At 48.1% G+C, this 14,895-nt stretch overlaps 1 protein-coding gene across 4 annotated transcripts in view; it reads left to right on the top strand.

Annotated features, from left to right (window-relative positions):
• LOC146058331 (uncharacterized) overlaps nt 1-12,777 on the top strand; it is a 61,606-nt gene extending 48,829 nt beyond the window's left edge. For 3 of the 4 annotated variants that reach the window (XM_083170603.1, XM_083170604.1, XM_083170606.1), the window contains exons 3-6: nt 6,690-6,767; nt 6,853-8,270; nt 9,929-10,105; nt 11,184-12,777. In XM_083170603.1, coding sequence (XP_083026729.1) covers nt 6,690-6,767; nt 6,853-8,270; nt 9,929-10,105; nt 11,184-12,023 — 2,513 coding nt within the window. In that variant the 3' untranslated portion in view covers nt 12,024-12,777. The remainder of the gene's footprint in view (nt 1-6,689; nt 6,768-6,852; nt 8,271-9,928; nt 10,106-11,183) is intronic. The other variant, XM_083170607.1, reaches the window with a different exon arrangement.
• The last annotated feature ends 2,118 nt before the right edge of the window (nt 12,778-14,895 follow it).

Here is a 14,895-nt window from a genome sequence, read left to right as displayed (position 1 = left end):
CACCTATCCTAAAGCTTTAGAGGGTAGGCTCCTCCCTTCTGCATCCCAGACTCTTCAGTTCGTGTTAGGTGCCTACTGGATTGGGTGCTATTCTAAAGGGCTGCGGGAGCAGCCGAAGGATTAGAGTTAGTTAGGGTTTTTATTGTTTTATTAACTTTCACCCTAGCTAGGTAGGCACAGTGTGAGGATTCTAATTAGTGAATCCTCACACTGCTAGCGCAGCAGGAGCTGACAGAAGTGCGTCCTGTCAGCTCACTGTGCACAGGGGTGACGCTGTCTGGCCTCCCTGTGCAGCGCTTACAGCTTCTTTTAAGAAGCTGCCTGGGCTCTGGAGCGCTCTGAAACCGGCTTCACGCTAGGTGGGGATCATGGGGGACAGGCGCTCCGTGATGGCGGCGGCCATTTTCTGCGGAGCTTACACACTGAGCTCCTATATGAGAGGACAGCAGTGTGTTACAGGCATGTTCCAAGTGGTCCCCAGCTGAGGGGGAGATACTGGAACTAGGAGATCCTGCAATGGGAGCAGCTGTCTGGGGGTGGTTGGCGCCAAAAGTCACGGACCCCGCAGCAGCAGGGACTTGGTCTCTTCCCTCACGCTGTTTTGGCGCCATTCGGAACGCTTGCAGCGGAGCTGAGCTTGCTGACAGATCCTGGCAGAGTGTTTGGATTTCCTGGGCATCGTTTCCCCACATCTGAAACCAACAGACAGATAAGTGGCTGGGTGCATTGACTCTGTATAAACGCAATTGTACATTGAATGCACTGTGACTGTTACTTTACATCATGTCTGAGCAACAGGCTGTGGTTTTGGGGGAGGGAGCCCTTAATACATTGAGCGCGTGCAGTGTCTGTACACTGAAATTTGTCCCTGAGCAGATGGCCAAGGGGGGCTTGTGTATCACCTGCGCGGCTGTGAGACCCATGGGGAATGAACCCCAGAGGGTAGAGCAATTGGAACCTGCGTGGGCCAGTGCCCTGGGCAGGTCTGTGAATGCTTTAGTGCAATTGCTGGACAGACAGAGTGATGTCTTGGTAGATTCTCAGAGACCTATGTCATCATCTCAGCAGTCCTCTGGCTCCTTGCCTCTGACCCAGGCAGATCCTGGTTTTCTTCAGGTTATGCAGGATACTGCAAAGGGGATTAACAGGTTTAGTGAATTGCTAGACAAGATTGATGCTGTGGGGACCCATAAAAGGTCTTACTCAGTGCCTTTAATGGTTGATGAAGAGGATGGAGCATATGCAGACATTCCCTTGGAGCAGGGTGATGATTCTGAGGATTCCTCAGCCGCAGGGGTGGAGGATTTGATTACTGCTGTAAAACAGGCTTTGAATTTGTCTGTGGAAGATAAAACTCCTGCAAAAGGTGTGTTTAAACGGCAGCTTAAGGAAGCTGTTACCTTCCCTGCAGATGAAGGTTTACAGGATTTATTGGAAGGGGCTTGGAAAACGCCCGATAAAAGGCTGCAGATGCCAAAGAGATTCTTAAGTTTATACCCCATGCCTGAGGCTCATGCAGATCTCTGGGAGAAAGTTCCAGTGGTAGATGCTTCTGTGGCACGTTTGTCAAAAGCCACTGTGCTACCAGTGCAAGGGGGAGCAGCTTTTAAGGACCCCGTAGACAAGAAGCTGGAGGGTAACCTCAAGGCAATATTTGAAGTGGTGGGATACACCCTACGTCCTCTGATTGCTTCAGCCTGGGTCTCTAAGGCCATGATTGTGTGGGCCAATGATTTGTGCACTATTTTACACGCTGACCCTTGTGTGTTATTGCTGCCGGAGAAGCTTAAAGCAGCGGCAGGGTATGTACTAGAGGCTGAGGAAGAAGCTCTCAAAATGGCTGCCAGAGTTTCCACAGTGTCTGTCAATGCCAGGAGAGTGCTCTGGCTTAAGGCTTGGGAAGCAGATAACGAGTCTAAGAAGGCCTTAGAGGCATTAGCTTTTAAAGGAAAGCTGTTATTTGGTCCAGAACTGGAAGATATTATTAAGCAGGCCACATGTGGCAAAAGTACTTTCCTGCCTGCCCCTGCAGCCAAGCAGACATCAAGGTTTTCTGCTTTCAGGCCGTCCTTCGGCCCTCCCCTAGAGGAGGTGCGTCCTTTCGAGGACAGTCTTTTAGGGGAAAGTTTCAGTCCTCCAGGGGCAAGGCCCCAAAAGTCTAAATTTGGTTCCTTTCATAAGAAACCAAACACCAAAGGAGAGGACAAACCCTCCGCATGACTGCCAGGGGTTTTGCCCGGCGGTGGTCAAGGTGGGGGGACGTCTGACACTGTTCAAAGACGCATGGGCACTGTTAGACCGGGATTCTTGGGTGTTAGAAATTATATCCCAGGGTTACAAAATTCCCTTCAAAGGTCTTCCCCCGAGAAGATTCATTCCTACACCACTACCAAAGGAGGCTCGGCTCCGTACGGCTCTCTTGGGAGCGGCTCATTCTCTTTTAGAGAAGGGTGTGGTAGTCCCGGTCCCCAGAGCGGAGTGGAAAAAAGGCTTTTATTCCACTCTGTTTTTGGTGCCCAAACCAGACTGGTCTTCTAAACCGATCCTAAACTTAAAGTCATTAAATATCCATTTGTGGGTAGACCATTTCAAAATGGAGTCTCTACGGCCTGTGCTGCTAAGCCTGGACCAGGGAGAATTTTTGGCGTCCATGAATGTCCAGGACGCATACCTTCATGTTCCTATCCACCCAGAACATCAGGCTCTATTGAGGTTTGCGATAGGAGACCTGCACTTGCAATTCCAGGCGTTGCCCTTCGGTCTGGCCACAGCGCCAAGGGTATTCACCAAGATAATGTCAGTAATGGCAGCTGTGCTTCGGCTGAGGGGAATCACGGTGATTCCATATTTGGGCGACCTGCTGTTCAAAGCGGAGTCAGCAGACAAGTTGAAGAGTCACTTGGCAGAAGCCATCGGGTTTTTACAGGCTCACGGTTGGCTTTTAAATTTACAAAAGTCTCAGTTGGTGCCGTCACAGAGACTCCAATTCCTGGGAGTTGTTCTGGATACCTATCTACATCGGGTATTTCTACCAGAGGCAAAGGCCAGGGATCTGGCTGCCTTGGTCCAGGAGATCCTCGGGTCTCAGAGCACATCAGTATGGAGGTGTCTCAAACTGCTGGGGAAGATGGTGGCGTCTTTCGAGACGTTACAGTTCGCCAGGTTCCACTCTCGAGTGTTCCAGTGGACAACCTGGTCAGGGAATACTCAGACCATGAAGTCAGAACAAATAGTGTTGTCTTCAGAAACTCGATCCTCCCTGAAATGGTGGACGGAGGTGGATTCCCTTCAGTGGGGTCGGTCCCTGCAGTCCTGGAGCTGGCTGGTAGTCACTACCGACGCCAGTCTCAGGGGCTAGGGGGCAGTAGTCTTGGACCTGCGTCTGCAAGGCTTGTGGACTTCAGAGGAGTCTGCCTTACCGATCAACATCTTGGAACTGAGGGCTGTGTGGAAGGTGATTTCTCTGGCGGGAGAAAGATTACAGGGGCTCCCTTTAAGGATTCAGACCGACAACGCCACAGCTGTGGCGTATCTGAATCACCAGGGAGGCACACGCAGCAAACTGGCTATGTGGGAGGTGTCCCGGATCTTCTTGTGGGCGGAACAGAATGTTCCAGCGTTATCAGCGATATTCATACCAGGAGTGGAGAATATAGAGGCCGACTTCCTGAGCAGGGAGGAGCTGATGGAAGGAGAATGGAGCCTGAACCCACAAGTATTTCACCAGATTACGCTGAGGTGGGGAACTCCGGATGTGGACCTGATGGCATCCAGGTTCAACCATCAGGTACCCAGGTTCTATGCCAGGACGAGGGACCCACTGGCAGAAGCAGTGGATGCTATGACCATCCCCTGGGAGGGGAATCTACTTTATGTTTTTCCGCCAGTTCCAATGCTGGCAAGAGTTTTGAAAAAGATACAGGCCCAGACAATCCCGGTGATTTTAGTGGCCCCAGATTGGCCAAGGAGGTCCTGGTACTCGAGGCTTCAGAGATTGTCTGCGGACTCGTGGCGTCTACCTCTGAGGTCAGACCTTCTAAACCAAGGACCGTTCAACCATCTGGATTCAGCTCGATTAAATTTGATGGCCTGGCTGTTGAAACCGCCATCTTGAAGAATAAAGGGTTCTCAGAGGCTGTGGTTAACACTATGATTAAAGCCAGAAAGTCAGTGTCTTCTGCTAATTATTATAGGGTCTGGAAGACCTATATTCGATGGTATGAAAGACAGAAGTCACACACATCGCGATTTAGATTGGCTAAATTGCTGGAGATTTTGCAGGGTGGCTTTTCCTCTGGGTTAAGCCTTCAGTCACTCAAAGTGCAGATCTCGGCCTTGTCAATTTATTTCCAAAGAAGGATTGCATTGTTACCGGAAGTACAGACCTTCCTACAGGGGGTGTCCCGATTGAAACCTCCCTACAAGCAACCAGTAGCGCCATGGGATTTATCTCTGGTTCTGGAGTGTCTTCAAAAGGCACCTTTTGAGGCGTTAAGGTCGGCTGACCTTAAATTCCTTACATGGAAACTGGTATTTTTGTTGGCGGTGGCGTCAGCAAAAAGAGTATCGGAGTTGGGAGCATTGTCATGCAAGTCTCCCTTCCTTATATTTCATGATGATAGGGCTGTCCTTTGGACAGTACCCCAATTTTTACCAAAAGTGGTCTCTGCTTTTCATCTAAATCAGGAATAGTTCTGCCTGTGTTTCAACCCTCAGAGGGTTCAAGGAAAAGGGACAAATTGAGGAATTTGGATGTTGTGCGCACCCTGCGCGTTTATGTGGACAGAGTTAAGAGTGTCAGGAAGACTGATACTTTGTTACTTTTGTATGATGTACACAAAATTGGTTGGCCTGCTTCTAAGCAGACCATTGCTCTGTAATTGCGTTTGCATATACTAAAGTTGGTAGCAGTGTTCCCTCTAAGCTGTGCGCGTGTGCGCGCGCACACAACTCGCCAAGCATGCGCACAGACATTACAACAGAGCGCACAAAGCAGCAGTGGTCCCCTTTTTGCAGTTGTGGACTAAATTAATGTATGTTTCACTCAATAACTACATTGTGTGCTGTGTTTTGAATGTTTAAATGTTTTGAATGTTTAATATCACGTTGTTTTCCAGTTATATATAGAAGTGACGCACAAAAATAAAAATTTCCTTCCAAAGTTGCACAGCCAAAATCTTTTGCCGCACACAGCCTTCGTAAAATTAGAGGGAACATTGGTTGGTAGGCCTGTGCCGGCCAGGATTAATGCGCATACCACCAGGTCAGTTGCCACCTCTTGGGCGGTTCGACATGGGGCAACAGCTGAGCAGGTTTGCCGGGCTGCCACTTGGTCATCTGTTCATACCTTTGCCAAATTCTATAGGTTCCATGAGTTCGCGTCGGAGGACGCATCATTCGGGCGAGCAGTAATGAGATCTGCAGACCTGAGCGTACCCACCCAAAGGACCGGCTCTGGAACATACCAATGTTCACCAGGACCATTGAAAGAGAAAAAGGGATTTTTGTAAGAACTTACCGTTCGAATCCCTTTCTCTGATATGGTCCTGGTGACACAGCGATCCCTCCCTTACGCTCAGTAAGTATGCCAGGTTCATGATGTTTCATGTTATATATGGTTAAAAGTTATTTTTGAAAATGTGCATATAATATGTGCAGGCGTTTGTACTGAGTTAATGTATTCCAGTGGCTTTGAAAGATTGAACTGAAGAGTCTGGGATGCAGAAGGGAGGAGCCTACCCTCTAAAGCTTTAGGATAGGTGCCTGGCTCCTACGGACCCTCCTACATCCCAATGTTGAGCTGTGTCACCAGGACCATATCAGAGAAAGGGATTCGAACGGTAAGTTCTTACAAAAATCCCTTTTTATGTAATACTGGGTGGCAGTGATATGCTGTAATACTGGGGGGAAGTGATTTAATAGTAGGGGGACAGTAATGTAATACTGGAGAGACAATGATGTAATGCTGGATGGGCAGTGATGTAAGCTGGGGTGCAGCAATGTAATACTGGGTGCGCAGTGATATAATGCTAGGGGGCAGTGATGTAATGCTAGGGCCACAGTGATGTAATACAGTACTGGGGGGGGAGGGGGGGGGGGTCAGTGATGTAATTTTAGGGACACAGTGATGTAGCGCTGGAGGTGCAGTGATGTAACGCTAGGGGCACAGTAATGTAATACTGGGGTGGGGGCAGTGATGTAATATTGGAGGATATTTATGTAATACTGGGTGGCAGTGATATGCTGTAATACTGGGGGGAAGTGATGTAATAGTAGGGGGACAGTAATGTAATACTGGAGAGACAATGATGTAATGCTGGATGGGCAGTGATGTAAGCTGGGGTGCAGCGATGTAATACTGGGTGCGCAGTGATGTAACGCTGGACATGCAGTGATATAATGCTAGGGGGCAGTGATTTAATGCTAGGGCCACAGTGATGTCATACTGTGTGTGTGTGTGTGTGTGTGTGTGTGGGGGGGGGGGGTCAGTAGTGTAATGCTAGATGACAGTGATGTAATTCTAGGGACACAGTGATGTAGCGCTGAAGGTGCAGTGATGTAACGCTAGGGGGCTGTGATGTAATGCTAGGGGCACAGTAATGTAATACGGGGTGGGGGTGGGGGGCAGTGATGTAGTACTGGAGAATCAGGTACTTATAGCAGAAGATAACCTTGTTTTCTCCCTAAAGGACTCAGCGAATCTACCCCTGAGATATTGGTGAAGATAGAGAGAGGGGAAGATCCGTGCATCCCTCAGGAACCCGCAGGTCAGTCTATAGATCTGATCGTCCGCATACTGAGGCTTCCACATTTCCTGTCTCTGTTACTACATAACGGTCTTGTCTTTTACAGGTGACCGGGTGGAAGATGGAAGTGTTCAGCCCATAGTGAGGAGGAGAAGCGGAACAGCGACAGCTTGGACCCATGAGGTCCATATAGATCGTCAGGTTAGAGAAAGGCAGAGCAAACGTGGGGAACACAGAAGCCGCCCAGTGGGACGCGTAGTCAGTAGAAGATCGTTACGGCTGGTAAAGCGGAACCCCATACTCTGTACAGATGAGGGAACCGCACTGGAAACAGATGCTCCCAACATGGCCAGCTACAGCACGGAGAAGAATACCCCCATCCTGCCCAGCCGCAGCCTGGAGAAGAATACCCCCATCCTGCCCAGCCACAACATGGAGAAGACTACCCCCATCCTGCCCAGCCACAGCACGGAGAAGACTACCCCCATCCTGCCCAGCCACAGCCTGGAGAAGACTACCCCCATCCTGACCAGCCACAGCCTGGAGAAGACTACCCCCATCCTGCCCAGCCACAGCCTGGAGAAGACTACCCCCATCCTGCCTAGCCACAGCCTGGAGAAGACTACCCCCATCCTGCCCAGCCACAGCATGGAGAAGACTACCCCCATCCTGGCCAGCCACAGCCTGGAGAAGACTATCCCTATTCTTCCCAGCCACAGCACAGATAAGACTACCCCCATCCTGCCCAGCCACAACACGGATAAGACTACCCCCAGCCACAACACAGAGAAGACTACCCCCATCCTGTTTAACCACGACTCAGGGCACAATATCAGTCCTGACCAGTCCCCTATTGCAGGTAGAGATATATGCGCGATACAGGCGGCCAACCAGTACCTCCGTGCTGTAAATCTGAAGAAACCTTGTAAGGAGGAACGTTCTTTCCCAGAGGACCTATCGGTAGGCAAGGAAAGGCTGCATACTTGCACTCAGTGCGGAGAGAGCTGGAGCCGCCTTATTGACTTCTTAACCCATCAGATGGGTAACTGCCAGGATCGCCCCTACCAGTGCAGTGTGTGTGCCAAGACCTTTGTGAAGAAGCAGCACCTCAGTGCCCACAGGAGAACCCACACGGAGGACAAGCCTTACAAGTGTAACCAATGCGGTAGAAGTTTCCGGCAGAGTTCCACCCTCACCACCCATCTGTGGAGTCATGCCGGTCACAAACCCTTCCACTGTACCTGCTGCGCCAAACGCTTCAGCCGCAAGACCGACCTGGTGGCGCACATGAGACGCCACACTGGGGAACGACCGTATGAATGTCCCTACTGCTGGGACAGGTTCATACGCAAGAAGTCCCTACAGAGACATCTACAGAAACACTCCGGGGACAGCCTGCAGGCCGGGTGGGAACTCAGCTACCCCAGATGGAAGCAGAGTGACAGCTTCATGGACCTGAGCCCAAAAATGGAGTATCCTATGGAGAAGCAACCAAATCCCCAGCACTCCGAAGCCACAAGAGAAGTACGGATTGTTCTACGCTCTATACCAGTTCTTCATATTGCAGGGTGTTACTATGTACAGGTGTGACATATTGCAGGGGGTATTACTATGTACAGGTGTGACATATTGCAGGGGGTGTTACTATGTACAGGTGTGACATTGCAGGTGGTGTTACTATGTACAGGTGTGACATATTGCAGGTGGTGTTACTATGTACAGGTGTGACATATTGCAGGTGGTGTTACTATGTACAGGTGTGACATTGCAGGTGGTGTTACTATGTACAGGTGTGACATATTGCAGGTGGTGTTACTATGTACAGGTGTGACATATTGCAGGTGATGTTACTATGTACAGGTGTGACATATTGCAGGTGGTGTTACTATGTACAGGTGTGACATATTGCAGGTGGTGTTACTATGTACAGGTGTGACATTGCAGGTGATGTTACTATGTACAGGTGTGTCATATTGCAGGTGGTGTTACTATGTACAGGTGTGTCATATTGCAGGTGGTGTTACTATGTACAGGTGTGACATATTGCAGGGGGTGCTACTATGTACAGGTGTGACATATTGCAGGGGGTGTTACTATGTACAGGTGTGTCATATTGCAGGTGGTGTTACTATGTACAGGTGTGTCATATTGCAGGTGGTGTTACTATGTACAGGTGTGACATTTCAGGGGGTGTTACTATGTACAGGTGTGACATTGCAGGTGGTGTTACTATGTACAGGTGTGACATATTGCAGGTGGTGTTACTATGTACAGGTGTGACATATTGCAGGGGGAGTTACTATGTACAGGTGTGACATATTGCAGGTGGTGTTACTATGTACAGGTGTGTCATATTGCAGGTGGTGTTACTATGTACAGGTGTGACATTGCAGGTGGTGTTACTATGTACAGGTGTGACATATTGTAGGTGGTGTTACTATGTACAGGTGTGACATATTGCAGGTGATGTTACTATGTACAGGTGTGACATATTGCAGGTGATATTACTATGTACAGGTGTGACATATTGCAGGTGGTGTTACTATGTACAGGTGTGACGTTGCAGGTGGTGTTACTATGTACAGGTGTGACATATTGCAGGTGGTGTTACTATGTACAGGTGTGACGTTGCAGGTGGTGTTACTATGTACAGGTGTGTCATGTTTCAGGTGGTGTTACTATGTACAGGTGTGACATAGCAGGTGATGTTACTATGTACAGGTGTGTCATGTTTCAGGTGGTGTTACTATGTACAGGTGTGACATATTGCAGGTGGTGTTACTATGTACAGGTATGACATATTGCAGGTGTTGTTACTATGTACAGGTATGACATATTGCAGGTGTTGTTACTATGTACAGGTGTGACATAGCAGGTGATGTTACTATGTACAGGTGTGTCATGTTTCAGGTGGTGTTACTATGTACAGGTGTGTCATATTGCAGGTGGTGTTACTATGTACAGGTATGACATATTGCAGGGGGTGTTACTATGTACAGGTGTGTTATATAGCAGGTGGTGCTACTATTTACAGGTATGTCATATTGCAGGTGGTGCTACTATGTACAGGTGTGACATTGCAGGGGGTGTTACTATGTACAGGTGTATCATATTGCAGGGGGTATTACTATGTACAGGTGTGTTATATTGCAGGGTGTGTCTAACAGAGTGTTACCTTCCAGCTGCACTTCCATTGGGGTGGCGAGGGCAAAGTGCAATCCCCAGAAGAAGGGTCTCTGCAGCTGCAGGAATGTGATGCTACGGGGTCTGTAGACTCTGTGAAAATTGAGTTAGAGGAGGAGGAGGAGAAGCCCATTCCAGAGAGTGCGGCCAGGAGAGAGCAGGCCACACAGACAGAGGTAGGCACCCATCAGCTGCTGCCAGTTACTGCACCATAATACACATTGACACCCGTGGGGTAAGGTATGAGGGTGACGCCCTTGGCACAGTGTAATCGCCCATCAGACCATACGCACAGTCAGCGTGATAGAAAGAACCAGCTGTGAAGTGGGGATGTGGGGATGTTGTTACATGTCATACTGTATACTGGCCCAGATGCATTCTGCCTGTAACACAAGGATGAAAGACATAAGTTGAGGTCATGATTTCAGGCGAATCTGGTCGAGAAATTGGGTAAAATTGGCCTGAATAGCATGTGTCCTGTATATCATCCGATCCTACCCATGCTGCGTGTCCGACCTCCAAGCCTGAACCCATCCTGGTGGCGGGAAATGGGATTGCATGGTATACATAACTTGCAGAAGGACCGCCTTTGATGTATTGCGTGCAATCCTGGTGGCCTGGAAGGGCATCTCGTAGGGGATCGAATGTGACTTCTCCCCTTGGATACATCACATAGTCTATGGGGGCCTTCAGTTAGATAGGATTTAAGGATTTATAATAAATAAATGGTTCGTCTTTTCCCCTGACAGTAGCACAGATGTGTCCTCCTCTGCTGTTGCGGTTGGTAACATTATACTGCGGCCTGCAGCGCTCATTGTCTCCAACAGGTAGCCCATGGATCATGGATGCCAGTGTACATACGAATCTCAACAGATGGTGCGCGGCAACAACAGAAAAGGACACAACTATGTATGCAGCGATCCAGATACCCTGACTGGGGCCGACTGCTGCTCTACATCCGCACCTGAAAAGACTCGGACCCTTGGAGGACCTGCTGTGTTAGAAGGGGGCTCCCCTGTTTTATAGATCAGTATGCGTCCCCTACTCTCAGGCTGGGGTGCGGTGAGGACTCGTTGTTCATGTTCCCTCTAGTTTGGAGGGAGTTTATTAGATACAAGAGGCAAAAATTAAATATTATTAGTTTAGGAGGCGCTTGACATTATCCCACTGCGGTTGTGCTTCTATCTGCATATAGGGGTGTTGTATATGCTGTTTGCAGACCTCAGATTTGTTCTCTTTCCCTTTTGGTGACAGAACAAGAGGCCCAGCCGTGTGCACCAGGAGATGTTAAGAGAGCTGAAGAGGTTCCGCAGAAGCACTGCGCAGGCTCAGCATGAGCGAGATTGGATGAGGGTAGCCATGGACCAGTTGGCTAATGAGATGAAGGAGCTGAAGGAGATGGTAGCCTCGCTCTGTGCCACCAATCCATTGTCCGATGCCTGCAGATCTCCATCCCATTCTCCCGCTGTGGTGGTGCAGAATTCCTGCCCCGTGTGGAGCCAGGCTTCAGACGACAGACAGTCTACAGAGTCTGGCCGGGCCTCTCCGGAGAGCAGTCTGCAGTGTGGGTATGGCTACGCCCTGGCAGAATCACTCTCTGAGCAGAGCCGAGATAATGTCTCCTGGATGTACGAGAGTCCTCATGATGAAGACGACATGTTACCCACAACCACCATCAAACGAGAGAATGAGTCCGACCTGGGCACCTCTTTAGAGGCCCCATTCTATGGACTCCCACAGTACGCTCCGTGTAGCATGGGGGAGCGGCTGGCCAACATTGCCATGCAGCCGATGAGTGCAGATAGAGAATGGGGTCTCCTGGCCCGGAGCGCAGGGAAACCAGGCAGGTTTGCCGCCCTCATATTTCGGGCACTCGTCCCATTTGATATCTATAAAGGGTGGGTGAATCGGGTGAACCTGGATGGCCTGCGAGGCAGGAAGGGCATACCGTTGAATGTCAAGAGGCGGGTGATGGAAATTGTGGAGCGTCACTTTACGCTGAGGAAATCGGATCATAGCGAAATCCGAAACCGATTGAATGAGCAACTGCGCACCAGGCGCAAGAGCGATAAGCACCCCCAGCCACTGTTCTGAGAGAGTGTTCAGAGATAAAGCAACTTGCCTTATACAGGAAGGAGTCATCCCCTGTTCTGGTGCAACATATGGTAGGTACTGGCATCTACAGAAGTAGCATCCATCTGGCATTGGAACTCTCATGCGGCACCTAGAATGCACTGGACAGCGCTCTTATATCTCAGAATCCAGGACAAAGTATCCATGCGACCAGCGATGTGGGATGAGTGCCTCCTTCTCCATAGGGTGTAACAATTGCAGATACCAAAGAGCAGGACGTTCCTGTACAGGGGGAAGGACGGGTGGGGGGTATGGGGGGGGGGGGTGGTGAGGAGATGAGGGAGTTGAAACAAACCCAAACAGATTTTTTTTTGGTGCTGGGGTCCTATCCGACCCACACATAAATGGGCGCTTGCCGTAAGTGTACTTCAGTGACTTTGTCTTCCCCCATGATCCCTACTAAACAGCAGAACATTTTGTACTGTAAATAGTATACGCCTGTAGGTAGTAGGACACATTTCGTTACTTGCCTTGACCAGAATAGAAGACAGCAGAAAGGAGTGTTAGTCTTGCCCCAACCAGGGTAAATTCAGACTCTGACCCATCTAATATCTCACTTTAATGTCCTATGTAAATGTATAAATACGTCTGTCACTCCTGGGCCCTGTGGTTCCCCAGCTGAAAACTCCAGTGTTACTGAGCCATTGCAGATTGGTTACAGTATTTTAGCTGTTTTAGCTGTTTTCTATTTCTGTTCAATAAAGGATAAATGCTGGCCTTGATGCTTGCAACTGTTTGTGAAAATCAAATTGCGCCCTTCAGTGCACAGAGCCAACATAAAATGCACAGTGTCAAGTGTGACACATCACAAACTACTACCACGGACACCAGCACTGCTTAATTATGTTCTGTTATACTTCTAAATATACAGATTTTATGTCCTAAAGCATGAGACTGGGGGACAATGGGTCCTTATTGCTTTTACATTGGTGAAAGTACTCACGGTAAAATATACTATATAGCAACCAGAAAGTACAAAGTGTGTTACAGTAATATAGGATTTGTCTGGATCTCTGTACTCTCAGAAGTAGCAAATACAGGCAAGAACTAAATAGCTCTAAACCATCATTTAATAAAAATATGAATTCAACAGTCTTCATTATCCACTCATAGAACATTATATTTAATGCACCGTCATCATCATCTGTATCCTCATGTCACCATTTAGTTTTGAGCACTTGAATATCACAGCTCGTTTCACCATCATCACTTGTATCACACAACTCATTTCACCATTTCAGCTTCATCACTTTTTTACCCACTCGTTTCACCATTTCAGCTTCATAGCTTGTATTACCCACTTGTTTCACCTTCATGGCCTATATTACACACTCGTTTCACCATCATCACTTGTATCACACAACTCATTTCACCATTTCAGCTTCATCACTTGTATTACACACTCGTTTCACCATTTCAGCTTCATGGCTGGTATTTACCAACTCATTTCACCATTTCAGCGTCATCACTTGTATTTTCAAACTTATTTCCCCATTTGAACTCTGAAAGCAGTTGCTGTTTGACTGACAGGAAGCCGGCATTTCTGGGCAAAAACATGACCTTATCTGGGTGTGTTGGAAGAAAATGCAGACGTGCAATGGCCGTTTATTCTTTCCTTCTGGCGGTTTTTCTCCAATTAGCAATCCATGCTTAATTAGGCCTATAGTTGGTTATTAATCAGTTGTCATTTGTTATTATATTATTGACCTACAACGATCAGAGACAAGCGTTTCAGTTGCCACCTCATATGACATATGCTTTTTTCAGACTTTTTGTTTTTGTGACCACCCTCGTAGACAAGCAATTGTTACATGGGTTTTCCACTTGTGCTATTGTCATAAATTAACTAAATTGACCTAAACTATTTATTACTGTAGGCATTGGCCCCCAGCACAGCAGAGAGACTCATTTCCCTTCACCATCCTCTTCCTGCTCTGTGCCCTCACTCCATCTGTTTTCCAGATCCCAGCAGCGGTTGTCCGGTCTTATTATTCCTGCACCACTTATATGAAGTCCATTGTGTTGTTGGAAAGAAAGGAAAGGATGAGGTCCGATAGAGGTCTGCCCTTTTGTCTCACCTGTGCACACCATTTGGCTTGTGAGGGAAGAAGTGAGAACATGGAAAGAATGTGGAGGCTTATCTTCCCCTGAGGTAGATGGAAAGTTCAGTGTAATATATATGTAGGACACCCTGGAGCACAGCATCATCTGTATTGTTCCAACAGCATCCTACACACCCCTTAGCACTGCCTGGCCTGTATCAACACAATCCTGCCTGAGACAGGCCTTAAGGTGCCCATACACAGTGCGTTTTGCTGGTGCGATGCACATTGCACAGTTCAAAAAGTATGTGCTGCACAAACTTTTTGAATTATCTGAGGATCTCATCGCAAGCAAATCACATGCGATGCAGTCCAAAACACATGCGATTATTGTAACGTGTATGGGCGCCTTAACAAAAGAAAATACAATTGTGCTTATTTATATGGTGATATGCTGTGTTGCAAATTGTGAAGAAGTAACTAATGCCCACAAACATTTTAATGTCTATAATCCTGTAGTAGTGATCATCACGCTGTTGTCTTTGTATTGACACTTCCTACAAAAGTAACGCCAATTCTCTTTGCTGTAATACAGTATTTTAATTGTTGCTTTTAAATGGTTTACAAAACAAACAACATCGCTAAAGCTGATCATTTTATCAAGGGGCAAATTCAGAGCTTTATGAAGCTCTCGTCTATCATGTGGTCTGTGACGTTATCTTTGTCCAGAACTTTGCAGAGACAAGCCACCAGACACAGACTGTCACCACTGTTATTGAAATAGTATATCA

The sequence above is a fragment of the Crinia signifera genome, chromosome 2 (genome assembly GCF_055691185.1).
Source record: "Crinia signifera chromosome 2, ASM5569118v1, whole genome shotgun sequence".
Taxonomy (NCBI): domain Eukaryota; kingdom Metazoa; phylum Chordata; class Amphibia; order Anura; family Myobatrachidae; genus Crinia; species Crinia signifera.
This window is presented reverse-complemented; position numbering and strand designations above follow the sequence as displayed.